The sequence below is a fragment of the Trachemys scripta genome, chromosome 17 (genome assembly GCF_013100865.1).
Source record: "Trachemys scripta elegans isolate TJP31775 chromosome 17, CAS_Tse_1.0, whole genome shotgun sequence".
Taxonomy (NCBI): domain Eukaryota; kingdom Metazoa; phylum Chordata; order Testudines; family Emydidae; genus Trachemys; species Trachemys scripta.
This window is the reverse complement of record NC_048314.1, coordinates 8,251,878-8,279,031: the sequence shown is the minus strand read 5'-3', so window position 1 is coordinate 8,279,031 and position 27,154 is coordinate 8,251,878. Positions and strand designations below refer to the sequence as shown.

Genomic DNA, 27,154 nt, shown 5'->3' with positions numbered 1-27,154 from the left:
TTGATGATTACCTGGTTATGTTCATTCCCTCTGGGGCACCTGGCACTGGCCACTGTCAGAAGACAGGATACTGGGCTAGATGGACTTTGGTCTGACCCAGTGTGGCCGTTCTTATGTACTTAATATTCTCTGTTTGATCTGTATGAGTGCTATTCTGGGGCACTGGAACAATTTGAATAGTGGGGTGCTGAGAGCCATTGAATCAAACTGTAAACCCTCTATATAATGGAAACCACTTCAATCCAGGGGGTGCACCAGCACCCCTAGTTCCAGCACCTATGCTCTGGGGTGCAGTGCTCCAGGTTCCCAGTTAGCTCTCTTTCAGGATAGACCCACAGAATCGCATGAAACCTGCTCTCTACCTACAGGACACTAGAGCAAATACATAGGCCATTGCTTTTACAGCAAGGCCTCTGCTTTGAAGGCAAAGCATCAAACATGAAATTAGGAGTGGGGGAATCCTCTGTGTTCAAGGGCCTAAGGGGGAATATACCAGACCCCAGATATCTGAGGGACCACTCCCCACCTCTGTCCTGCCAAGCCAGCTGAGGTCAGTCAGGTGATCCATTCCTTCCCGCCAACAGTCCCATCTGAATGGGGTCCCGGGCAGGACGTTTTCAGGTCACAGATCCATTCTGGGGCAGGAAGGGCATTCTAATGGATATGGTGCTGGACTGGAATTCAAGGGACCTGGCTTCAAATCCCAGCTCAGCCACAGAGTTTTGTGTGACCATGGGCAAGTCAGTTGACCCTGTGTCTCAGTTCCTCACCTGTACAACGGGGATGAGGCTGCCAGATCCCACAAGAAGTAAACCCCCTTCCATTAGTGACTGTGAGCTGTTGACACTGTGGTGATGGGCCCATGTAAATACCTACAGAGATGGATCCATGGAATTCCCCTGCCTGTGCTCTGCCAGAGCCCCTCTCAGCCTGGTCTTCCAGGCTCAGTCAGGGCAGAATCTTTTCTATTTGAGTCAGGTTCATCTTTGGCCATTTGGGCAATTTCCCCCTCGTCTCGTCCTCTGTGCGTTTGGCCTCTTGTTTGAGGGAGCGACTGGTTCTCTCTGGGCCCAGCTCAGGGGCGGTTTTGGCCATTGGTACTTCAGCTTCCATAATCCTTATTCTGACACGTGATGTGTTTCCATGTCACTAAATGCAAATCGCTTCGTGCTAACAGGAGATGTACAAAGGGCTGGAGCACCCTGTGCCTGTTCTGCATCCAGCTGGGAGCAAGAGCCCCTCCTCGCTGCAGCAAGGATCTCAGAAGACCCGATTCTACTGGCAGAACAAGAGGCCCTATTAATGGTTCTCTCATGACACCCAGCTCAGAGCTTGCCTTTCCCTGCAGCCACGTCTTTGCCAGGGAAACTTCACCTGCTATCAAGCCTCTTATTAAACACCGCATCCCCGATGAGAACTGAATCCAGTACCAGAGGGGACTAGGCCGGGCAGAGGCACAGGAGAGCCATGGTGGCAGAAATCCTCCCAGACCCAATCTGCAGTACTGAGGACACTATGTGTTGGAGGGGGATGAAGGACAGGAGTATCTGGGCAACGGCAGATATTCTGGCCCCTCCCTGTCCTTCTTATGCCCCACCCACTCCATTGTAGGGGGCTCCTAGAAAAGCTTAGCTCTGTACTGGGGCGTACATCCTGTGTGGCCCTCCCACATCTGGCCCACCCTCTATTGCAAAGGGAACCACACTAACCCCATTGCTGTGGGCTTGGGCTCCCAGATGGGGGTACGGCTAACTTAGCTCTCTATGCAGCGTTACCAACACTCATGATTTTATAATAAGCCTCACAATATTGGGGTTTAAATCCCCAGCTTCTGGAGTCATGTGATTACATGAGAATCACAGCTTCCATTTAATAAGAAAACCGGGGGGGAGAGGGGGGGAAGTAAGCATCTAGCACTCATACCCATGGAGAAAGCTTAAAACACTGATTCCTAAAGGCTCATGAACCAGAAGTCAAATAAAAAGAACCCAACTTTAAACAAACAAAAAATCAAGATTTTTAGCTGATCATGATTTTGGGGGGCCTGACTCATGAGTTTCGATCACTTGGCATTGGCAACGCTACCTATAAGAATGTTAAGAAAAGGGGTCCAGAATTTTGGCAGGTGACTGCTAGAGTAACTTTCCTAGCATAGAATCATAGGGTTGGAAGGGACCTCAGGAAGTCATCTAGTCCAACCCGCTGCTTAAAGCAGGACCAATCCCCGACAGATTTTTACCCCAGTTTCCTAAATGGCCCCCTCAAGGATTGAACTCACAAACCTGGGTTTAGCAGGCCAATGCGCAAACCACTGAGCTATCCCTCCCCCAACATGATGGGATCTTCTTTATACAAACCTCCCCCTAGTGAGGCTGCTGTGTAGAAGGAGCAGAGACCCGCCCTGTCGAGAAGGGTGCTAGAATAAAGATGCCTAGTGATTCTAATTGTTTATTCTTCAAGTGCCAGCAGAGAACTCAATCTAATTACACCTCTACCACAATATAACGCTGTCCTTGGGAGCCAAAATATCTCATCGCGTTATAGTTGAAACCGTGTTATATAACTTGCTTTGATCCGCCAGAGCACGCAGCCCCGCCCCCCCCCCCCCCCCCCGCGCCCCCCTTTCCCCCCGTATTTCGGAATTCGGGTTATATCGGGTCACGTTATATCGGGGTAGAGGTGTATTAGTACAATACAACCAGCTCAAACATGCTCTGAGATGACACGACCACATTTAAGCAGCAGGGAGGAATGGGAAAGCTATAGAAATTACCCTCTGAATGCCAGCCACTGGGTCTACTGTACCTTGTCTCCTTTGGTTCCCATGTCCCCTTTCACTCCATCTGTGCCTTCACCACCCTGTAATAACAGCACACGTTAAGAGTGCAGCTTCTCAGGAGACCGAACTGTGTTGCTCCCCATGGCTGAGGAGCACAGCGATCTGCTTTCAGCATTGGGAGAGGAAGCTTTCACTGGTTTTGATCAAAAGTTCATTCTTGATGGATCTTTCCACAGGTAGAAAGGGAGGTCTCCTTTCTACCCAGACCAGAAAGCTGCAATGTGACCCTACGTGCCAGATACTCCGGTAGCTTTAGACCCCTGCAGGTAGCTTTAGCACCCCTGTAAAATGGGGGAGGAGGAGTGTATGGCAAGGAGGTCAACAGTAGACCTCCTGTAGTTTGGAGTTGATGCAAATATTAGTTGCATGGGACAGAAGGAAGGACCACCTGCATTGCTATTAACAAAGTAACTTCCCTTCTGCTTTATATTGGGATCCCTGCCCTTACCCCCCAACTCAAACACACACTGTTTAATTTGGAATTTTGGTGCTTATGAAACATGACAGCCCATTATCTCTGGCTTGGGAGAGGCATGACATGGGCAGATAGTTGGAAACCTTCCACACACAAAGCTCAACGCTGACATGCAGCAAGTCCTGCTACTGTTGTTTCAAACAGTGTGTGCCAGCTACCTTGATTGCTGCCAGACCTTTTGTGATGTACTGCAGGAGCTAGGAGGAGGCCACTCAATCTGTTTTGAGCTGTGACCTTCTGTAGGGAAGGACCAGAAATCAGAACTTCAAAAGGTAACACGTTAGTGCATTGACCTTCAGTGCTGTACAGCCTACCCGATTTGTGTATGCCGAAAGATCCCAAGGCCACGTCCAAGCAGGGCCGGCGCAACTCATTAGGCAACCTAAGCAGTCGCCTAGGGCACTAACATTTTGGGGGCGGCGACTGCAGCGGCCGGATCTTCGGCCGCCCCGGTCGTCGTCGGTATTTCGGGGGCAGGACCTTCCGCCGCCTCTGTTGGGGGCAGCATTTCGGGGGTGGGACCTTCCGCCGTCTAGGGCGGCAAAAAAAGCTGGCAGTGCTCCTGCGTCCAAGAGTAGCAAACATGCTGTCTTGCACCCTGGTGACTCATGTCCTGGTTAAACTCTATCCAGAGACTCACTTGCTCCAATATCCAACACCCTTCCTAACTAAGCACAAGGCCATCTGTCCACATAGCATCAAGTGCAGGAAGAGGAAGCAGGAGAGCTGGATTTTACTCCCAGCTCTGTTACAGTTTCGCTGCGTGTGACCTGAGCTGAACTGTACCCAAGTTTCCCCATCTGTAAAATGGGGGTGATATCTTAAATGGGGGAGGAGGAGCCAAATGTCTGAACATTTATGGAGAGCGCGGAGACGCTCAGATTCAAGGGGAATAAAAAGTATCACTGTTCTTCCTGGTAGGGGATAACGTTTCAGGGATCTTTAACAATCCAACTCCCCCGATAATTGGGATGTGTCTACACAAGGAAAAACAGTGTGTTCTTACCACAGGTTAACGATCTTGTGTGACAATTATAAATGCTTTGTGTCTGGATGGTTTAGACACAACAAATTCTGCATCTCAGCAGGGGGCTAGACAATATGACCCCTGCGGTCCCTTCTAACCCTATGGTTCTACGATTCACTAGGATTTTACCTCATGTTAGTTACCATGTGGTAAGAACACACCTTTTTTTTCGAGTGAAGACAAGGTCTTAGAAGGCACAGGCCCTTCTGTCCCTTCAGAAAGCTCCCCGAACTCAGAGCATTTCACGGGAGTACAAAAGTGGCCTCCTATTTTTCTTCCCAAACGACCACATGTAGCTTTCAGTATGAACTCTGATACTGGGGAATCAAGCTTTCAGCAAGTCCACAGTATATCAAACCCCCATAGTAACGTAGGAAAGCCATATCGGGACCAGAGCCACTGAGGCTAATTGCATTATGCAGGCCAAGTAAGGCGACCAGATGTCCCAATTTTATAGGGACAGTCCTGATATATAGGGCTTTTTCTTATATAGGCGCCTATTACCCCTCGCCCCTCCCATTCCGACTTTTCACACTTGTTATCTGGTTACCCTAAGGCCAAGTGACTTGCCTGGTCTCCTGGAAGTCCTTTTGAACCTGGCATTCCAATCAACCCCTGAAAGAGAAAGAAAGAGACATTCAATGCAATGTTTAAAAAGGACACAAAAATCCACACAGGCCTTCAAACCCACCCTGGGTGAAAGGTAGGTGCCAGAAAATGAAGTATCAGGACTAATGGGAAACACCAGCCTCATTTGCAGAAAGTCATTGCTGATGATCCCATGGCAAGGTGGAAGGGAGAAGCACCTCCTTATGGCCCAGGTCAGCCCTGCAAGTGACCCTTCACCTCAGTTTCCCTTTTGAGTCCCCAGTAACTCTATGGAAGATTAATCTTCTAGGCCATCATAGTTTATTAATAAAACTTGGTGCAAATGTCCATAACCAAAAGTCCCAAGCCATAGTTCACATCACCCCTCCCCCCCACAGTGCACACAGTCTTTAAAACCTGGCTTTGTTCTCACCGTACCCTGATACCAGACACTTTGTCAGTCCTTTGTCCCTCTGCCAGGACAGGCAGCCCAGCCCTTCCTCCCGCTCATCCCAGCAGGAACGCCCACAGCCTCTCTGCTGGAAGCATCCCTCGCTCCCGGTGGTGCTCTCATAGTTCCTCTGGATCCAACTCACCAGCAAGGAGACACCAGCAGGTAAACCCTTCCAGAGCACCCCTTCCTTCCACCCTCTCCAGCCCTTGGCTCTGGCTCTCACGCTCAGAGCCAGCAGGTGTCTCCCTCTGCTGCTCCTCCTGCATTCAGCCCTGGCTCAGGGACACCAGCAGCAAACTCATCTTGCTGCTCCCCTGCCTCCAACCTTCTCCCGGGAACCACCTTCTCTCTCTGCCAGCTCTCATCTCCTGCCCTACCTGACTGAACCAGTCTGCTCAGACTGGGTCTCTGTCACAAGCCCTCTTACAGCCTCTCCCCCAAACAGGGAACACCTGGACTGGACCAGGAGAGTTGAGTTAAGCCCAGTTTCATTTAACAGGTGAGCTACACTGTTACTCCCCAGGAAGGAGAGCGAGCGAGCTAGAAACATGGGGACACTACTGTTAGTACAGGCAGCCATCCTTGTACCTGGGCTAAGCATTTGCACTGTTCTTCAGTGCAGATGCCTGCCAAGTGCAAGCTTTGATCCAGTGAGAACAGAGAGGAGAAACAGGAGGGAAATGGCTCTCTAAACACCACCTTACTGTTCTCTCTGGCTAAGGGAAATTATCAGCAACCCTAAAAAATAAAATAAAATCGGTGTTAAACACCCCGGTGAGCTGGTTCCAGGTACATGTGCTGTGCTGAGCTTGCTCCCTGGAGATGCTATGGTCTGGGCTGGGCATATCTGTCTAGGTAACTGGCCATTTGGGGTGGCTTCTGGACACCCCAGCCACACCAAAAGGGCATACTAATGCCATCTCTCTAGGTACTTATACGGCCACTGACTACCATCACCAGAGCTTCACCCTCATTCATGGATTTGATCCTCACCATGCCCTGAAGGGAAGCATTATTCCCATATTACAGATAGGCAACAGAGACACAGGGTATATTAGTGACTCACCCATGGGAGTCTGTGGAGCAGCTGGGAATTGAACCCAGAGGCTCCTGAGTTCCACTCCAGCACCCAATCCACTAGACCATCTTTCTAATCTGGGTCCTGCCAGAGCTACCTCTCCGCTGCCCAGATTTTCTGCAGCCACAGCTGAGAAGAAGCCTGTTCCTGGCTTACCACCCTTCCAGGTTTGACATGCCTCCATGAGGAAAAATTACAATCCAACTGGCTCTTTAGGATGTCAATATCAGAAGCAAAAGCCTTATGGGAACCCCCCACATTGAGACCCGGCCCCAGTATGGTCCACGTTGGCACCCCAACCGTACTACTAAGCGGGGAGCATAAAGCGCTCTGGCTGTGTGAATTGGTGAAAGACTATAAGTGTGCGGGGGGCAAGTCAGTAGCAAGAGCTATTCTGGCAGATGGGTGGTGTGCAGGAAAGCCACGGAGAGCGACTTTTAAGACTACATCAGTGTAGGGAAGGCATTGACAATGACCAGTCCTTAGCCTTTCCTGCTGAAAAGAGACCATGAGGAGTTAAAGCCCCTCCCAGTCAGGGCGGACTACCCCAGGGCTCAGACTCCGGGTTTCCCCAGAAATCTCCCTAGGTCACATGGGCTTAGCTTTGGCAACAGTGTTACTCTAGTAGGCCGGAGCTTCCCCAGTGCACACACAGGCATTCCCAATACGTCCAGCATGGGGACTAGGATGTTGCAGCAGTATCATGTGGGGGCTGCCAAGTGCAGACTCTCCAATCTTATATCTGGCCCATTTCCTAACAGGACAGAGGCCCAGCCACACGTGCAGATATAATGCATACGATTCTACAACGTACGAACGCACAGGGGCAAAGAAAGATGTCTCATTTGTGAAGTGGGCAGAATCTCAAACGGTCTATGGTGTCCTACCATTGGTAGCAGCAGGGCTCCAGAAAGAAAGATGGAGCTAAGGGAAAGACTCAGTGGATTTCCCTCATTATTCATTCCAATGCAATGTACCAGTTCAGGTTATGAATTGGAGCAATATGGCATAAAGAATTCATCATGCCCAAAACTTCTCCACTCCCAGCCTCACCCATAATGAGCTGGGGCATGGAAAGATACATCCACGCAGACTTACCATGGGGCCTTCTTGACCACGCTCTCCTCTTAGTCCAGAAGGACCGACTGCTCCCTGCAATCAGAAATAACCCTATAAAAACGGCTTCATGAAAAGGCTGCCATGTTTTAATTAACTCATCAAGGCTGACTTATTAAAAGGCAACAGATAAACCAGAGAAATCCAAACTGAGCGACAGCATGAGGGGAAAACAGTGGAGGGTGGGTAAAAAAAATCAAATCCCATTTCCAAGGAAGAAGGAATGGGGGAGTGGGGATCGTGAGTCTCCCAAAAGGGAGATTTCTTCTTTTGATATCAAAAGTTTAACGAATTCTGTACACTTCCCACTCCATAGGCAGGACTCCCAGGTGCCAGACTCTTCACTAGGCATGTACAGGGTACTTGGCCACAGCAGCTATGGGAAAGGAGGTGCCAAGGACGCGTTTTGGCCATGAATGGGCTATCAACGTTATACACACTGTTTTTCTGAATGACTATTGGGGACATTCATTCCAATGGGAGCGAAGGGAGGATACTCTACTCTTCATAAGGCAGCCTTTTTTAACTGATCAGAGGATCACCCAAGACCTGCATTTAATCAAGCAACTCTGCATTTACCAATTACCACCAATGTCTCTGCTTATCCATCAGACTCCATCCTTTTCTACACCTGTAGTCATGCTCTAACCTTTATGGCAGTTAATGGCCAGTGACCAAGTCAACAATAAATGTGGGAGGAGAAAAACAACAGAACCCCCCCCGCCGCCCTCCCCAAGGTTTCAGGATTGTGCCAGATCTAAGTGTGAAAAGGACCAAAATCAAGCTCTAAGGGTCTCTCTCTCTCTTTCTTTTGACTGTGAGTTGGAGCCTGCAGCTCAGACAAATGGAGTGGAAATAGCTAAAAATGGAATCACTCCATAGGATATATGCCTGTGCTACCTACCTCAGAGTTTTATATATCTGCCCATCACCGTAGGAACGGAATACTTTCCACTTAGAATCAATAGCAACAGCAAAATTCCTAGCGGACTTGATGGAGTTTCTGGCCCTTCTTCCTTTTTTGGGGGTAGAGTATTTGGGTTTTTTTGCCCTTCCTTCTTTTTTCCCTAAGATTTTACAATTTCCTCTTTTCCCCCCTTTTGACTAGTGGGAGTTTAGGGGTCAGAGAACAGCATTGTGAGTATCATTCTTATGGTAGAAAGGCATTTTCCACATGCTGGAGCTTTACTTCTTTCACTTGGACAGGAAAAGAGGATGGGTTTCAGAGTAGCAGCCGTGTTAGTCTGTATCCGCAAAAAGAACAGGAGTACTTGTGGCACCTTAGAGACTAACAAATTTATTTGAGCATAAGCTTTCATGGGCTACAGCCGGTTCTGCAGTGGTGCTTCTGCTAGCCAGTCAACACAGCAAAGGCCCAGAGAAAGCCACCTACCTCTTCTCTTTAAGTGGGGCAGGATGGGAGCATTTCACATCAACGTCACACTCTCTGCACTCGCTACAAACCCCAGGCGAGGCCCAGTCAAGGTTACAGTGTTTAGCTTCAAAAACCTAAAGCAACTGGGGTTTGCTTACCTCAGGCTGCTGCAACCTGGCATGGTTTCTGCCATCAGCAGAAACACTTCAGCCATATGCCCCCAGGTACGAAGGCTAAGGGCAAGGTCCTCTCAGAGTATACCTGTCACAACCATGGCTTGGGTGGTCAGACCTAGTGGTTGGGGCAGGAGGAGACGTTGAGCCAATGGTCAGAAACCAGGGGCAGGGATCAGGAATAGGTCAGGAAAGTAGGAACAAGGGACAAGGTAGGAAAGCAGGACTCAGGAATCAGGCAAGAAGGCAGGGTCCGATGTAGCCACCAGCCAGGAATTCGCCCCCTTGCACAGATTACTTCCCATGCCGCCTTCTGGCTTAAATAGCATAGCTGGACCAACCAGTGGGGCCGGGCACTCGTCCAATCAGGACTCCCACGGACTGTGCCTCTGGTGGGGCTAGGGTTCCTTTAGCCACTCAGCCCCTCAGTTACTAGCAGGCCATCGGATACTGCTGGTATGCAAAGGTTGCCTGGGGACCCGCAGACCCGGGTTCAAGACCCATGGATCCTCACAATCTCCATACTGCAATCAGAGGGTAGATACACCTGAGCTGGCGTTAGTCTGGCCAGCTCAGGTCCCAGAGGTGTGAAACAGCAGCAGGACAGGAGAGCCCTGGAAGTCGTTACCCAAGGTTCCAGGCAGGCTTGTCCAGCCCATGTTGCTGCAGCTTCACTGCTCCAGGCCCTGAGTTACCGGAGCTAGGTTTAATTTAGCTATGTCTCCACAAGCTTCTCTCACACCCTGTGAGTACAGCACAGACGTACCAGCAACAGAAATCCCTGGGTTTTGGAGTTCATTCCCACCAGAGATCAAGCTGAGCTCACAGGCGGACTCTACAGGCCTCTACCTATGTCCTGCTGCCAAACGGGCACCGCTTGGAGCTCGTTCAATTCAGGCAAGTAGCTCAGGGGAGGGCAAGAGCATTTTGCTCCCTTCAGGGCTATAGGTACCAGATACTACAGTGATGGGCTCATTACAACTGGCAACCTCAGTAACAATGAGACATTATTGCATTGGCAGCACGATGGGGAAGAACGTATTTAACTCTATATATGGGGGGAAACAGACTCTTACCGGGTCTCCTTTAGGCCCAGAGGATCCTTCTATCCCAAGTGGACCCTAGAGAGAAAGAGAGAGAAAATAAGCTGTAAATATAGGCAAGAATAGAGACCCCATTCTTTACAGTTTAAATGAAGTCAAAGCCAAAGAAAATCTGTTTCAGCCTCCTTCAAATCAGGGTGGGAGAAGATGTCACTACAGCTCAAAGGCAGCATTTGCTCATTCGCATTGTGCTATTTCTTTCACTCCACAGTCTGTTCAAATGCCATGTACCCTCAAGCCCTGCACTCAGTGGTTTATGCCCATTGGTGATGCAGGATCTCTGGTGATTTCATCTCACGAGCCCTGGCTCCTCCTACACTCCCAGTCTTACACAGTTTCCACTTAGATTTCCTGCAAGTGAAACTCTCCCAAGCAACGGACAGTCTCTGTGACAGATGGGTGAGGAAGGGTCAGAACTAGAAAACAATCCTGGTGAATTGTCCATGGGGATGGAGAAGTTCGTCCCAAGCTTTCCTACAGCCCATTATGGAAACAGGATGGATCTGGATGCATATTTTCATACCAACGGCAATGTTTTTCCATATGTACTACTCCACCTGGGATACAGCTTGCTTACATTCGTCTTTTCCTGTATCTTCATCTCTCTTTTCTCCTTCCACTAACTCCTCTGGGCTGGCCTACCAATACCTGTAGGTGTCCCTGCCAGGGCTATGCTAAATGAGGAAAACAGCCTCTTCTAAAAACCGCTGCTCTTCCTGCAGCGTAACCTCCCTTCCAGTCCTTGATCTCACCTGCAGCACAGAGAATCAGGCTTGAGTCCTCAGCAGGAGGGGAGGAAAAGATTTAGGATCTCGCAGCATAACTTACTAGAGGGTTGTATACTAAGATGCGCACCCAGACATGCCCTTGCCCCCACTCTGGCCCCACCTGGCTGGTGGTGGGGCTGGGGCTGGTTGGAATGGGGGCTCTGGCTCCAGCTGTGGAGGAAACGGGGGGTTGACCAGAGTCAAGTGAAGGGCTCACTAATCCTCACCTAGCCCTCACCCTGCAATTACTGCCTCACCCCTGTATCCATAGTAACTTTGCTTCCCGGTCACAGGCCTCTGTGAGGTCACTGCCTCACCCTGTATCCTGAGTGACCAAATGGCAGTTTTACTGGATATCAGGCTTTCCAATTTTCACCAAAATCAACAGGGTTTTGCCCACGGATCCTTAGAACAGTCCTCAAAACGTTGGAATGGATCGGCTGTGGTGTTCAAATGTTATCGCCTGACAGACACAGGCCAGCGAGATTGTGTCGGGCCTAGCTTGGCTTGTCCAATACTACCAGACACGAGCCCCATGCTTAGGAGAACAATGCTCACTTGGTCGGCAGCACGGTGTGCTGCTTAGAGGAAAGGAGTCAGGAGACCTGGATTCTAATCCCAGCTCCATTGTTGGTTCATTGTGTGACCTAGGTCAAGTCCCTTCACCGCTCAGTGCCTCAGTTTCCCCATCTGCAAAGCAGGGATAATATGGATTATCCGCCTCTAAAATACTTTGAGATCCTCAGACAAAAAGTGATATACAAGCACAAGGATTACTAGTGATACTTAATGGAAGGTGGCCAGTTTTCTACTGTTAGCCAGTTGTAGCCTGTTGCTGATGCTGGCTGAGCAAAGCTAGGCACCTACACAATCTCACTGGCTGGTGTCTGTCAGGCGATAACATTTGACCACCACATTCGATCCATTCCAACTTTTTGAGGACTGTTCTAGGCATCCGTGGGCAGAACCCTGTGGAGTCGGGAGGGGAGGGATAGCTCAGTGATTTGAGCACTGGCCTGTTAAACCCAGGGTTGTGAGTTCAATCCTTGAGGGGGCCACTTAGGGATCTGGGGCAAAAATCTGTCTGGGGATGGGTCCTGCTTTGAGCAGGGGGTTGGACTAGATGACCTCCTGAGGTCCCTTCCAACCCTGATAGTCTATGATTCTATGAAAACTGAAGAACCAGGAAAGCCTGATTTCCCGGTAAAACCACCGTTTGGCCACTCAGGGTACAGGAGTAAGGCAGTGACCTCACAGAGGCCCGCGAGCAGAATAACTTGATACAGGGTAAGGCAGTGTGTGGTTTAGTGGGCCCCCCAGTGCACTTTGGCCAGCTCCACCCCAGCTGGTCCCTTGCCCTCACACACACCTCAACCAACCCCCATTTCCCCCTCTGTCAGGCCTTCCCAGCCAGACGTGGGGCCGAGTGCGGGAAACTGGCCAGAGCTGGGGTGAGGGGCCTGGCAGGGTATACAGCTGCCTTACGTAAGCAATGAAGTGTACAACCCTCTTGGTTATAGGATTGCAGAACCCAGAGACTCTATCCAACAAGACTGGGATCCTGTCGTGCTAGCCCAGTTCCAACACACAGCGAGAGACAGCCCCTGCCCCGAACAGCTTACAGTGTAAACAGACAAGGCAGACAAAAGGTGGAAGGGAACGCAAAGGCAGAGAGCGGGGGAATGGTTTGCCCAGGTCCAACAGTAGGTAAACGGCAGTGCTGGAAACAGAACATGAGTCTCCTGGCTCCCAGTTAAGTGCCCTACCAATAGAGAACGCAGCTTCCCACCGCAGGGCACCCTGTACATTCCCTCAGGCAGTGGTAAACATGGCATGGATGAGTGAAGCCTTTAAGTTCGTTTGCGAGATGCAATGGATAATTCCAGCAGCCCATTTGCTTAGCAAGGATTCAGACAGGCTGGCTTTAGGACCTGCGGGGCCTGATTCGAATACCTGGTGGTGGTCCGGATCTGTCGGCGGCGGGGGGTCCGCTCTGTGTCTTCCGCGTCACTGAAGGACCCCCTGCCGCCAAAATGCCGCCGAAGACCCCGGAGTGGACCCCACCCCACTGCCGAAATGCCGCCAGAGCAGACCGCCGCCGGATGAGCCTAAGGCCCGGGGCCCGATTCCGGGGAATCAGCCTAAAGCCGGCCCTGGACTCAGACAAGGCCCCACTTCTCCTGGGTGCTCCATGGGACACCTGTGGCCTTGGAAATGTCATGTGTTCTGTACTGAGAAGATGATTACGCATCCAGGAGCAATTTACCTGTGATCCTCTAGGCCCTGGAGGTCCACGTCTCCCTTGCAAGCCTTGTGGTCCCTACAGAAAACAGGGTGGGGTGAAAGCACCCTACAGTTAGGTTTGAATTAACTTGAGTGTAAGTGCCACCTTGCAATACACTTCTTCAGATGCGCTGCATTCCTTATTCACCGTTCACCTCTTTCAAGAAATGAGCGGGAGTGTCTGCAGCATGGGCTGGAGGTGCAAAGATGGAGAAGGGTTCTTTAGCCTCCAAGCCAATTAAACCTCCCTCCACCCAGGCCTTGGTTGCCAATTAGTGAGCTGAGCTATCTGGTGCCAGGCAGAGACAGCCACTGGGAGCTGGGCTCCACCCTTGAACTAATTCACAAAGGTTCCCGTAGCAACTGCTGTCATCGTTCCCGTAGCAACTGCTGTCATCACAAGGCTAGTGTTAAGACATACCTTCGGGCCCCGTGGGCCTGGCAAGCCGGAAGGGCCCATTTCTCCCTACGAACAAAGCAAACGTAGGCACGCTCACTAAAGTGGCACAGCAGGCAAGGAAAGAGAGGTACACAACGGCAAGTATATGCCACCTTCCCCCATGCTGCCCCGTAGGCAGGGCCGGCTCCAGGGTTTTGACCACCCCAAGCAGCCAAAATAAAATAAAATAAAATAAAATAAAGCTGCGATCGCGATCTGCGGCGGCAATTCGGCGGGAGGTCCTTCGCTCCAAGGCGGAGTGAGGGACCGTCCGCCGAATTGCCGCCGAATACCTGGATGTGCCGCCCCAAGCACCTGCTTGACAAGCTGGTGCCTGGAGCCAGAGGGACTCACCTGAGAGCCATTGACTCCTTGTAATCCGACTGGCCCCGGCTGCCCCGGCTCCCCCTGCAATAAAACAACACACAGATACAGTCCCCATAGTCAGTGTGTCATAAAATGCGGGAGAACCATGCAGTCCGCTCCTCCACGAATACCGGTCAGGAAAGCCAGGGGGCTGGCGGGAGCGGTCTGTCAGATCTGCCAGGCAGCTGTGAATTCTCCCAGCAAGGTTGCAACGTTGACCAGACTGGAGTGGCTACTTCCATTATACCTGCTTTGGGGCCACCTGCCTAGGCCCTTGCTTGTAGATTGGTTGGGCCCTGGATGATTGGCCTGGGCCTACCATTGGATTTGCAGTGCCCACCAGTGGTTTCTGTCTTGTGGCTTCCAGAGACAGACCCCAGCAGAGCAGGGCACTCGGTTGAAGCAACACAGACAAGAAGCTCAGAAAACCAAGTTATTGGGCTCAATACAGGAGTTACTGGGTGAAATTTTATAGTCTGTGTTGCACAGGAGGCCAGACTAGATGACCTACTGGACACGTCTGGCCTTAACATCTCTTAATCTAGTATTCCTGGAGAAAGCCACGGGGGATTTCCATCAGCTCCGTGGTGTTAACACACGACAGAGTTCACCAGAAGCACAAGATCATGAGCTCTTTGAGACCGAGACTGGCTGATTATTCTCTGTTTGTACAGCACCTAGCACAATGTGGTCCTGGTCTGTGAGCCAGGCTCCTAGGTACTGTCACTATACAAATAAGACATCATAACATTTCATTGTCTCACAATCCACAAAAGAGCGCCAGTCAGCCACCATAAAGCACGGGGCTGAGCCAAACTGGAGAGAGCACGTCACTGGCATGAGTAGGTCAGTCCCACTCCTTCCCGTGTTACCACCTCACCCCTCCCTTTTATTGCTGCACAGGGATTTACTTCACTACACTGCCACCTCCCACCGCCAACTCATTCCCGCAGAGACTGATGCGTCTGCAATGCCCTGTCTCCTAACCCTGGCAGGGCAAAGCCGTGGGGACAATTGTGGCCATATGTTTAAAACTCAGTAATGCTCTTGTATCGAAGAGACAGCTGCCCCCAATCGCACCACAGTGCCATTTCTTTGTGGGTGTGTAGCCGAGGGGTAAAGGATCGCTGAGAAAGGAATTCCCTTTTCTTCCACTTTTCTCCTTTCCGCAGATGGTGTTTCCATCTCGTGCACACTGTAACATGCCCCCCCCCCCTTTCCCTGCAGGACAGAATTTCCATTTTGCAGGAAATTCACCATTTTGAAATGTGCTGTCATTCCACCCTGGAGTGAAAATTCCAATTTCAAAGCTTCCTGGGAAACTGACTTTTTGAAAATGGGTCATTTCCATTTGGATTAGTTTTACGTTATATTATAGCTTGTAATATAAAATGAAATGTATTTTTAAGCAAAAAAAAAAAAAAAAAAAAAAATCAAAAAGATTCCAACCCAAAAGCATCAAAACAGAATTTTTCATCCTTATGAATATTCATCATTTTGATGTCGTCCCCCCCCCTCCCCCCCAAAATAAGTGTTTGTTGAAATTGACACATTCCCCTGGAAAATTTCAATTCTGACAAAATGGCATTTTCTAATAGAAAAACATTTTGCCGGAAAATTTGCAACCAGCTGTAATTCCCTTTCCAGCTCTCAAGGACAACAGCCCTGAATGCACTAGGGGAGTGCTGGGGTAACCTACAGCCTGAGCAGTGAAAACTGTCTGAGGCACAACCACCACCTTGTTTTTATCCATTGGTTAAACTGAAAAATTATAAACTTACCACAGGTCCGGCCGGCCCTGGAGAACCCACTGCACCACTTTCCCCCTGAAGCAGGATAAAGAAACACTTGAGATCTCAACACTATAAGCAGCATCTCCTTTTCCCTTCCCCTCTTTCCTACTGAGTGACACAGTACCAAGTATAACCTGGAAAAAGCCACCTTTGGCATGTGAACGAGGACGATCTAATGCAGACCACTGCTGGTATGTAAGTGTAACCCACACTCACGCCATGTGGCGCTCTGTTCCGCTCTGGTGGTGACTAGGCCACAGATAGGGACCTGGGTCTCTTAGCTTAGGCAGTAGAGGCTCATGCTTTAAGATCCAGAAGTCCCAGGGGCTCTGTTCATGGCATACACTCAGAAAAGTTAGATTAAAAACAAATATTCTTGCTGGAAGTTTGCAACACGACACTACTTCATTTCTTAGAGTTCAGACTAACAACACACAAGAACCCCAAAACAGAGAGAGACAAAGCAGGCTGCTCCCTAAAACAGAGAGGCATAATTCACCCTGCCTTACTGTAGGCTGGCTGACGGCTGCCAGGCCTAGATCAAACACTTCCCTAAAGAGCCTTATACACTGCAAGCAGGACCGGGAAAAATCCTTGAGTGACAATTTACACCATTTCAGTACAGCACACCAGGTTCAATCCCTGCTGTGGATGACCCGCCCCGGGGCAGAGCATCACACAAGCAGTGTTCCTATCCACTGCTGGGCCGGCAAACTGACCCCAGTCCTGTGAGGGTGAATTCTGACTAGAACTCAGGCGGCCATTGTGAAGGGCAAGTGATTAAAATCCTCATTTATCTTTTTACAAAATCCACTGGTTAATTAGTCAAGTGTCCACAGGTATGAGTCCAGTGGCTTTAGTTGTACAGTACTGAGGGCTATTGGTTTTAAGGCTACTATATAAACTCCAGTGAATGATCAGTCCATTCAGTGGAGTGGTAGAAATGTTTGTCACCAAACCCTGAACTCATCTGGTTTCAGACTGTTGCAAACCTGAAAGAACAGGCTGAGTTTCCCAAGATTGACAAACCTTAGGCAAAGCGGGGCTGGATTTCAAGTGAAACAGGGCCCATTTATGGCTTTGGGTGCAATCTATACAGGACTCTGGCTACACATGGCTTTAGCCCAAAGACAGGCACAGCTCAGCAACTTGGCTGGGTTTCACTTTGAATTTTGTTAATTGATCTGAATCTGAAACCCCAAGCAAAGTCCCATTGGGTGCACATCCCCATGGATGAGAATTGTGAGGAGTGTTTGGCATGAACCCCCTTGCAAATCAGAATCCACCCAAAATCCACCTACTCACCTCAACTCATATGGGGCATTGCAGACAGACTGGGGTTATTTCACCTGCTTTACATTCACAAAGGAGTATCTCCTCAGTCCTTTTGGATTCATATTCGGAGAGACCCATTACCCTTTCATATGGAGAACTTGGATTGCTGGAAAGGGATCCTACTTCTGATACCAGAATAAGAAGGGACTCCCAATGCCCCAGGGTGACAGGCATATGCCATAGAGGCAGGCGGACCCCTAGGCCATGGCCCGACTACTTTCTAGCCAGGCCAAACCTGAGTGGCACTGCAACCCCATATGCCAGGTCATGACACCACTCACTCAAATGTGGCCCGGCTGCCCCTCCACTATGAGCGAGTGGCATTGTGACCTGGCATGCGGAGTCATAATGCCACTCAGGTTTGGCCCGACCGCTCTCCTGTGATGGTGGAGGGGTGGCTGGGCCAAATTTGAGTGAATGGTGCTAAAAGATAGTTCAGTTCTTCCCTCTCCCTCCAAGGACATGACAGAGCTGTGTTAATGTCCTGCACTGCCTGACTCATCCCTTCCTCCGTGCACTAGGTTTCCATTGGTCTCAGGACACATGAACAGACAGATGCTGCAACACTAGGGAAGTAAGCATACCACGGAGAAGAAAGGCACTCACTTACCTCTGGTCCAGGCAGGCCCTGGAACCCTGAAGCACCCTTGACACCCATCATCCCCTAGGAAACAAGCCAACATATTGAGGAGAGGATTAGGAGCAGACACGTCAGGCACAGGGGCACCTCACTTGCCTCTTTAAAGAGTCAAACCCAAGACAAGAGAGTCCCACCTCAAGGCACTCAGAACACTGGGAGACCTGTCCACTATTTACTGAAGTGCCATGGCCATTCTACAAGGGTTTCTTCCCTGGGGGGAGAGTCTCCAAGCATTAAGGAGCTTCGCCACACACCTCCCCATCCCCAAAAGGCCAGTAGCATCATCCTAATTTTGACAGGTGTGTAAATTGAGGAAGAGAGAAATTGAGTGACTTGCCCAAAGCCACATGAATCGGTGTCAGAGCCAGGAACAGAACCTGTATCGCCCTACTCCCTGTCATGTGCTTTAACCACTATAGACCCCCCATCCTCATGCAATGACAAAAGGTATCAAAGTTAGGTACCATTCCAGCTATGGGACAGTGTCTGCTCAGGAGAGCAAAGGGACAGAATGGAATTGGAGGGATGCTGCGTGACAGAATCAAGAGGCACTGGAAGCTCAGTACTAGACCTGTGAGATGCTTGGCTCTTTTTGCCGCCTTTGGAGTGGGAGACCCTTGTTTCACTTCACACGGGTTCACGTCTCCCTGAGTTTTGCTTTGAGTTTGGGGTTCAAGCAACCCCCTGACCTCAAAGCAAAAGCGACTACTGAGCAAGTGGAAAGAGAGGTGAGAGAGGAACCCTGGGAGGTGGTCAGAGGATGAGAGGAGCTGGTTTCTTTGCCAACTTACCTGAGCTCCAGCAGGTCCAGAAGGGCCGTTTTGTCCTTTCACCCCCTGAAACAGCAAAAAGCACAGACAGTGACTGAACAGCACAGAGGAGCTCAGGAAGACGCACCCCGTGCAGCAGAAAGCAGTGCTGGAGGGGAGGGGACGCCTCATGCCTGCTGGGATCCTGAACCAGGCCAGAGCGCGGTGAGCACGGACTGATCAGCACCCCCTTTCGCAGGGCGGGCAATGGGTCTGCTGAGTCACACGGCTGTCCCACCAAATGGATTTCCATTCTGTACCCCCCAAAGCCAGGCCTGGTTGGGAGACGCTGCCCTGACTGCACGCCAACCAGCCAGGAGGTCTTTTCCCTTCTCTGATGTAGGCTCTTTATCATGAGGGGAACTACAGTCCAACCTACCCCCTCCTCCTCCTAAAACACAATAGACGCGGAACAATGGGAAGGGTTGGCACCTTCTATAGGAAGGAGAAAGCAACGAAGAGCTGAAGGAACCTGTACCGGGGCTGCGAGCTAATTCAGCACACGGGCTGCACAGACGTGAAGGTGCAGAGAGGAATCAGATTTATTTTCTGAGTGATGATGAGACTTAAGCAGATTTGGCTTCATCTAGGTGAGAGGGGAGCAAAAGCCAGTATCCATGCAACATGGCAGAATGCCCCGAGGCCATGGGGGATGCTGGAAGGCTTACTGCCGAAAACCAGTGCTTCACATTAAAGTGACTTAAAAACACAGCTGCCAGCAACGTCTTTTGCATGCGTCTCATATCCACTGGGTCCCCGTGTCCAGGCTCAGAACAAGTGAACTCACCTTTGTCCCCTTTTCTCCTTTTTCCCCAGGTGGTCCGGGGTCACCCAAGAACCCCTGAAACAGGTACATTGGAGACATAAGAATCACTGCAGAACTATTACCCAGCTGGAGGCAATCAGCCCACTCCCTCTCCGAGTGCTGGTGATTTGAATGCAATTAACATGACCCAAACTTGGTCATCTTAGGGCACAGCAACAACCTGGGTTACCCTTAGAGGCTGCAGTTAGCTTTAAAAAACGGTCTTCTAGCCTGGCATAAGTGATGTAATTACCTCATCTTCCATAAACCACTTGTGGCTCAGTGCATGAGGGTTGCTAAAGAGGTGGGATTGCGTACGTTGGAAAGACCTGCAAGCTCTCGACAAAACAAACTGAAGTAGAACCACGTTCAGAATTAAGGCTGCTACCCTGGATCCGTCATGCTTAACGGGCCTGGTGCTTTGTAGGCATGGCATAGAGAACCCGCCAGGCACAGTGAGGGACACGGGGGAAGCCTTAGAATTCTGGATAGTCTTGATTTTTTTCCCCCCGGGGCCAAATTTTCGAAAGTGCGCCGCTCCCAATCTGCCCCCACCGTGCTGAGCACTGGGAAAATCCGGCCCCGATGGCGGGGGCTGAGCACTTTGAAAAATCTGGCCCTATACCTTCAAGTGGCCACACCGAAAATCCCCCAAGTTAATCGAGTAACGAATCCTTACATGCCCCCCCGTTGAGCCCTGCAGGTAGGCAAGCATCACCGCTGTTGTACAGATGGCGACACCGACTCAAAGAGATTAGCGTCAAGCTGTTCAGAAGAGGCAACTGACTCTGGGTGACTCCGTTTCTGCGCGTCCGACCGGAGAGTCTAAGTGGCTGACTTTCAGAGATGCTCAGCTCCAGCAGAAGCCAATGGGCATGAGAGTGCTTGGCGCCTCTGAAAATCAGGCCACAGGAAGTCTCAAAATGGGCCCCAGAAAGTGGAGGCATCCTGGGAAAATCTGGGCCCACGTGACTTGCCCAAAGTGACAGAGGCAAAAAGGAGAGCTGGGATTTGAACTCAGGCCTCACAGGCCCCTGTTCACTCCACTGGATCATGCTAACTTGTGGATCTAGAGTCAATTCCCCCTTCTCCCACAGGCCCTGGGTGAGTTTGGCCCTGGGGAACAATCTCTGATCCTCAGTTTCCCCAGCTAGGATAATAAAACTGCCTCACTTCGCAGAGGGGAAGGGATATGATGTTTGTGAGGTCAGATACTATATACTACAAAGATCAATACAAGATCTATGTAAGTATCTGAATAAAAAGAGAACTATTTCAGAACAATATTTTGAAGTAGTGCTTTTTTTAAAATTTACTTATTTTAAAAATAAGGACAGTTTTTTGTTTTTTTGTAGTTAGCCCTTCAGACAATTGTGGTATGAATTGAATTGTTCTAACATATAAATCACACCAGACGTGTCTATGGACCCTCTAACATAACGCAACGGGGATGGAAGCTGTTAAAACTGATGTCACAGTATTCTCTCTAGATCATGAGCATTACTGGAAGGTATGAGGAATATGCTGATGCCAGTTTTCTAAGGTACTGTAAATAGGGGAATTTTCAAAAGTGACTGGGAATCATAAGTCCCATGAAAGTCAAAAGCACAAATGACAGTCAGGTGCCTTCACAGGCAGAAACAGCAGGTAGGTGCCTAACTCGCATTGACATTTGGCGGGCGTTAGGAGGACATTGTCAAAGGCACAACCAGCATATGGGTGCATAACTCCCACTGAAAGCCAATGAGAGTTAGGCACCTGCCTGCCATGTGTGCCTTTGAAAAATCTCCCCGTGTGTCTAATTCCTTCAGGCGCGGTTGAAAATTCCACACTAAATGTTTTTAGAATGAATTTTTGCTTTTAAAAATCAGGGCTGACATTTCAGAAGCCACCACAGGGATTTAGATGTCCAGTTATGATTAAAATGAATGGGAATTGGGTACCCAAATCCTTTAGGCAGCTTTAAAAATTGCTGCTGAGGCCTTTGGCTTAGAAAAGGAAAAAGGAACCCAAACCAGTAGAACTCAATTTATTTTGCCCGAGGGCAGGTCTACACTTAAAACGCTGCCACTGCACCACTGGAAAGCTTCAGCGAAGATGCTATCTACGCCGACAGGAGGACTTCTCCCATTGGCATAGTTAATCCATTTCCCCGAGAGGTGTAGCTATGTCCACAGGAGAATTCTCCCATTGATTAGGTGCTGTCCACACCGGGGGTTAGGTCAGTTTAACTGTGTTGCTCTGGGGCATGGATTTTTCACACCCCTGAGTGACGTACTTATACCGACCTAATTTCCTAGTGTAGACCTGGCCTGAAAGAACTTTGCATGGACATTTCCATCCAGGCTGATAAATCCGAGGTGATTCAGAGGAACTCAAACCACCAGGCTGATCAGCCTCTGAAAACCAGAGCTTGGAAAAAGTAAGTGAGCATGAAAGGCTGCAGTGATTCAGATCCCAGAGGAACGTATTATTTGCAACATGATGTCTCTTCTAAAGAGGGAGCTTTGGGTTGGGGTGGAGAGAGGGTGGAGTCACGTCTCCTGTATTCAAGGCAAATGAAACCCCTCGACCTAAGGATTCCCCCTTCCCTGCTGCCCCCAGATCATTGCCACCTGCTCACCTGGTCTCCTTTCTCTCCAGCTGGACCTTGGTCGCCCTTAAATCCCTGAGGGCCCTGGTAACAAGGAAGAAGGAATGGAAGACACAGAAGACCGGTTTATGTTTGTGAGACCTGAACTGACACAGCTTGTGTGGCAGAATGAGGCAGCAGTTCTCAAACCACGGTGGAGATACTCACCGGGCCAAATTCAAGCCTGTTGTAAGTAGGCGCAATGCAGTTGGCTTCCCCCAAGTTGCTCCTACTTATATAGGCCACAGGCCAGTTTTTGAGCCTGGCACTTTCTCCATATTGCAGCCTCATGAGCAGGGCTGGATTAACACTGTGGTGAACTAGGCATCTTCACCAAATTCATAGGGAGCCCAAATGTCACCCCATGTGCCAGGTTGCAATGCCACTCACTCAAATTTGACCTGGCCGTCCTTCCGTCATAGTGAGCAACTCTCCAAGCGGCAGCCAGTCCTGATGTCTCCATGGCCAGTCCAGCTGTGGCCAGTGTGCTGTACAGTAATTTGTTGTTATTCGTATTAGAAGGTAGGGGCTCCGAAATGTATGTTTGTCTAGGGCCCAGTGATGGGTTAATCTGACCCTGCTCATCAGATCAGTCACAATTCTCAGCTGTGTGAAGAGCTCACCCTGTGCTAATTCATCTGCAGTTGTTTTATACCAAATGTCTCCCCCCTGAATGCCCCAATGATATTGTTGCCCCTTTTGGCCAGAGTGGTTAGCCAATACTTGTGACTTTAGCAGGTTGCTTCCATTAGGAGAAGAAATTGGTGATGGAATCAGGAATTTCTTGATGCAATCCTGTTTATTTACAAAGAATGTGTGCAAAGTCCTGTTTCCCCGAACACAATAGGAACAAACAATAGGAGGCAGTTTCGTTGCTCACAATTCCAAACCTCTTTCCAGCCTGTAACTCTGCCCAATAAGCTCTGTCTCTCAGCTTCCTCTTAGGGCCATGTTAAAAGTGCTTCTCTGGCTGTCCCCTGGCTTTCCTAGCTGCTTTCTTGCTGGCTTTCTGCTTCTTACCCTCACCAATTTTGTATCCCTCTCCATATACACCTCTCACAAGACCCTGAATCAAAGTTTGCACTTTCCCGACTGAAGTCAGCATGCAAGGCTAGTTAAGAGTAGGGCTGTTAGTTCAAAGAATAGACAAGCACCACAAACGAAGTCAGAGCTTGTGAACTAGACAAGTGGATGGCAGCCAGATTCTCTCTTGTCTTTTTTCCTTTCTCTCTCCTGTAAAAACAACCTAGGAAACTAAATGCAGCAATGCAATCAAGCACTCCAGGAGTTCGGATTGATCCAGAGACACTAACTATGCCCTGTTGACCATATACGCTGCCCCTCTATCTCTCGTTAAATGTGAATCTTCAAGGCATTATTATTAAAGTAATGCCTAGAAATTCCAATTATAGTTAGAGTGGGCCTTTTCTTTTGTTAAAGGAGGCAAATAAGCCTATCCGTAACATCACCTTGAGCTTGCCGGTTGCCTACACACTATCAGCTGGGACAATGGGAAGTGCCTTGACCTCTTTGCTGCAAAGTATCCGATGATATCTGGCCAGAGCATCCAAAACTCTTGGCAGTTTCTGACTTTGAAACATGGGATCTCTCCGCATTAGTGCTAAGTGTTTTGCAACTAATAGGCCCATAACCAATTCTAATGAAGTGCAAAGTGATCCTTCAAGCTAATGTCCAGGTTCTCACCTGCTCTCCTGGTAACCCAGGTGGTCCAGGCTTTCCATCCATTCCAGGAAGCCCATCTGAGCCAGGGAAACCAGCGTGTCCCAGGAAGCCCTGAAGTCCAGACTCCCCCTGCAGAGAGAAAGCAGGTGGATCAATAAGAGGCTACGGAGGAACACCACAAATGAAGCTCTATCTTACACTCCTGCCTGGTCATTCAGTTCTGCCTTAGGACTCAGTAAAAATATTTGTGCGCGGAGGGAGGAAATCAGCAGCGTCCAAAGAGGTGAAGTGTTTTATTTCCACTGTAAACATGATTAAGAACCAAGGGGTGGAAGTAAAGAAGGCGCAGGAAGATTAACCAAAATCCTGGTCATGATGAAACGGATAGTACATTGAAGTCAAATTCATTGGCTACATGACAAGAAAGGAAATGGAGGCAGGAGAATAGGAAAGAGAATAAAGGCGACATCAGGAGAAGGTCAAGCAAAGGCCTTGTCTGTCTGTCTCAGCCCTAACAACTGCACGTTGCTGACTGAGCTCAGAGGTTTCTCTCTGGCAATTCCAGGTGTGCAGAACCCTGAACAGACTCAAAGACCTGGTTACTTTCAATGGTTTCTTCTGCAGAGCCAAAAGCAGTTGCAGTTATGATTGGTGTAACGGTCACATCGCGCTATAGCCTGTGCAAACACATAATTACAGTCCCTGCCTCAAAGAGCCGATAATCTGAACACACAAAACAACGTCAGTGGCAGAGCAATGTTCTATCGGCTGGACTCACCGAAACCGCTGTGTATGTGCTCGGTATGGGTCAGCCGTGCCTCCGCTCCCACTACACACGCTACCACGGCTACACTGCGACTTATGCCATTGTGAGTCTGGGTACATGAGCAGGGGAATCACACCCCTAGCTTGTAATGTAGACGTAGCCTCAGTAGCAGTATCACCAGGGACAGAGGAAAGTCACAAATGTGAAAAAACACCACCACCAAAACACAAGGGTCCCAAGTTCTGATTCCACCATTGTGTTTGCGCGCATTTGCAGACGTCAGGCTTTACTGCAGAGTCTGCACTTGCCTTTAAAAACTAGAATGGCGGGGGGAAAAAGTTTGTCAAGTCTGGCATGAAGATCAACTACGCAACAGCAGCTTGCTAGGGGGGGGAAGTACTGTCTCCACAAAAACAACCAACGATGACAACAAAACTGTGGCAGCAAAGACGGGTCAGCTCGTTTCTGGGCCATCCAGGGGCTCGTCATTATAAAGCAATGGCCGTCTGTTAAAATGCAGCTGGAGACAGAGAGATACGCCCATTCGCCGCTGGCACAGCAGTTGTTTGGCTGTCTCTCTCAGAGATTGGTTTGACCTTCCCGCCTGGTGCAGCTCATGAAATGCCAGCCTGCCACTCATCGCCAAACTCTTCTCAAGGAACGAATGAACCAATCAGGGCCGGCTCCATGGTTTTGGCCGCCCCAAGCAGCCAAAAAACAAAACAAAACAAAACAAAGCCGCGATCGTGATCTGCGGCGGCAATTCGGCGGGAGGTCCTTCGCTCCCGGGCAGAGTGAGGGACCGTCCGCCGAATTGCCGCCGAATACCTGGACGTGCCGCCCCTCTCCGGAGCGGCTGCCCCAAGCACCTGCTTGACAAGCTGGTGCCTGGAGCCAGCCCTGGAACCAATACCGGCAAAACAAAAAACAGGCCCAATCCGCACCAAACCCAAATGCTCCATTTGGGTGAGTCCCTCCTCAACTACAACCACAATCATATCATCCCAAGGGCTCTAGGTCACGTCGCTGTGGGGAAAGATTTCTCACATTCCTACCAACTAATGCCCTGAACCCCTCTGTACAGAGCACAATGCAAATTGGGACTCACCTCTTGGAATGGTACATATGCCAGGCACACCCTGCACTGGAACATGGCACCGAGGAGGAAGAGGTGTGTACAAGATGGCTAGCGGGGAGGTGGGATAGGTATGGAGGCGAATGAAATTTCTTCTTTAATGTAAATAGGATCAAAAGATGCTTGGCTCAAGTTTCAGTAGAGACCTGCGTTTCATTACACAATATGTTACTCAATCAGTCTGGTGGTGTCTTAGCCAAGAAGCCCTGCTGTACATGATCATCATTATTGTACCTGGCGTCCCAGTCATGGGCCAGAACCGTCACGCTCCATGCTCTACAAACATGGAGCCAAAAGAAGGTTCCTATCCCAAAGGGTTTCCAATCTCATCTACATGCCATCCGCACAACTTTACACCAAAACGGTGGCATCACTTTCCACCGGTTCTGCCCAACGCTTGTTATTGGGACCTTGAGCTAAAAAACGTGTTACCGGTCCTCTGGAGTTGCAGAGCCACGGGACCGCGCGAGCGCAAACCTCCACAGAAAGGTAGAACTCCGGTGCTGAAACGTTCAGACCCACAGACACGGATTCAATGGCAGAGGTCAGCCATAAGGCTGAATCTCTAAAATCAATTCAACGGCTGCCTGAGAAAAGAGACTCAGGAATCCAGGATTTGGTCTGGGATACGAAACCTTGTTGAGACTTCTCTGGTTTGCTGAGACTATATCCTTTGGAAAATAAACATGTCCACCTGGACAATGACAAAGAGCAGGTCCTCTACCTGTGTGGTACGCTATTCGGTATATTCCATGAGTGTGCTGCAGGAGTAGATCAACAGGGACCAGAAACACGGGCTGCATTTGAGGAACTAATGCAAGCACCAGACAAAGCTGCTCATTCAAACCTCAAACAATGCAGAGTTTCGCTTCCCTTGCAAATCTGGGTCTCTGTTCAGAGCTACACAGCGATGGGAGCTCAGTCTCAACCCCCTAGCTGGGATGCAGACCTGCTTTCGAAGCACATCAGGGGCACAGCTGCACTTTGAGAAAAATGGTTCCTTTTCATTCCTGCACTAATCCCTCAGCCAACCCCCTCGCCAATCCTGTTTATACGAATGGATGAATAATTTTGGTACCATTTGATGGAAGTTACACTGACAGCCTCCAAGGTTTACATTCTGTCTGCTTAACACGATTAGTGAAACCTTCCAGATGTTGGCAGCTGGTAAAATACACGGGAAGGACACTGTTCATTGCTACCGATTCCCCAGAGTTACCCTCCTCTATTCTGCACAAACAGACGGGAGACATCTGGATTTACGGACTATACGTACCCCCCACTAAAGAAGCTTTCCATCTTGTAAAAGGTGTATCACTCTATGCCCCCTCCTTGCAAAGCCCAAATGGACCAGTGCACCAGACATCTTTGTTCAATTCCTCAGCCCGCAGTTCAAAAAACACTGCAAGGAGTGACTACTTGGACAGGGCTTGGAGAGATAAGCGGCAACAATTCACTTAGTCGGGGTTAAAA

At 49.7% G+C, this 27,154-nt stretch overlaps 1 protein-coding gene across 3 annotated transcripts in view; it reads right to left on the bottom strand.

Moving 5' to 3' along the window:
- Nucleotides 1-27,154, bottom strand: part of COL27A1 (collagen type XXVII alpha 1 chain) — a 255,228-nt gene that overhangs the window by 61,935 nt on the left and 166,139 nt on the right. For all 3 annotated transcript variants that reach the window (XM_034793733.1, XM_034793734.1, XM_034793735.1), the window contains 13 exons: nt 23,802-23,909; nt 22,089-22,142; nt 19,448-19,501; nt 18,643-18,687; nt 17,822-17,875; nt 15,865-15,909; nt 14,072-14,125; nt 13,700-13,744; nt 13,262-13,315; nt 10,202-10,246; nt 7,560-7,613; nt 4,912-4,956; nt 2,806-2,859 (listed from right to left, as the gene is read on the bottom strand). In XM_034793733.1, the coding sequence (XP_034649624.1) occupies nt 2,806-2,859; nt 4,912-4,956; nt 7,560-7,613; nt 10,202-10,246; nt 13,262-13,315; nt 13,700-13,744; nt 14,072-14,125; nt 15,865-15,909; nt 17,822-17,875; nt 18,643-18,687; nt 19,448-19,501; nt 22,089-22,142; nt 23,802-23,909 (711 nt within the window). The remainder of the gene's footprint in view (nt 1-2,805; nt 2,860-4,911; nt 4,957-7,559; nt 7,614-10,201; nt 10,247-13,261; nt 13,316-13,699; nt 13,745-14,071; nt 14,126-15,864; nt 15,910-17,821; nt 17,876-18,642; nt 18,688-19,447; nt 19,502-22,088; nt 22,143-23,801; nt 23,910-27,154) is intronic.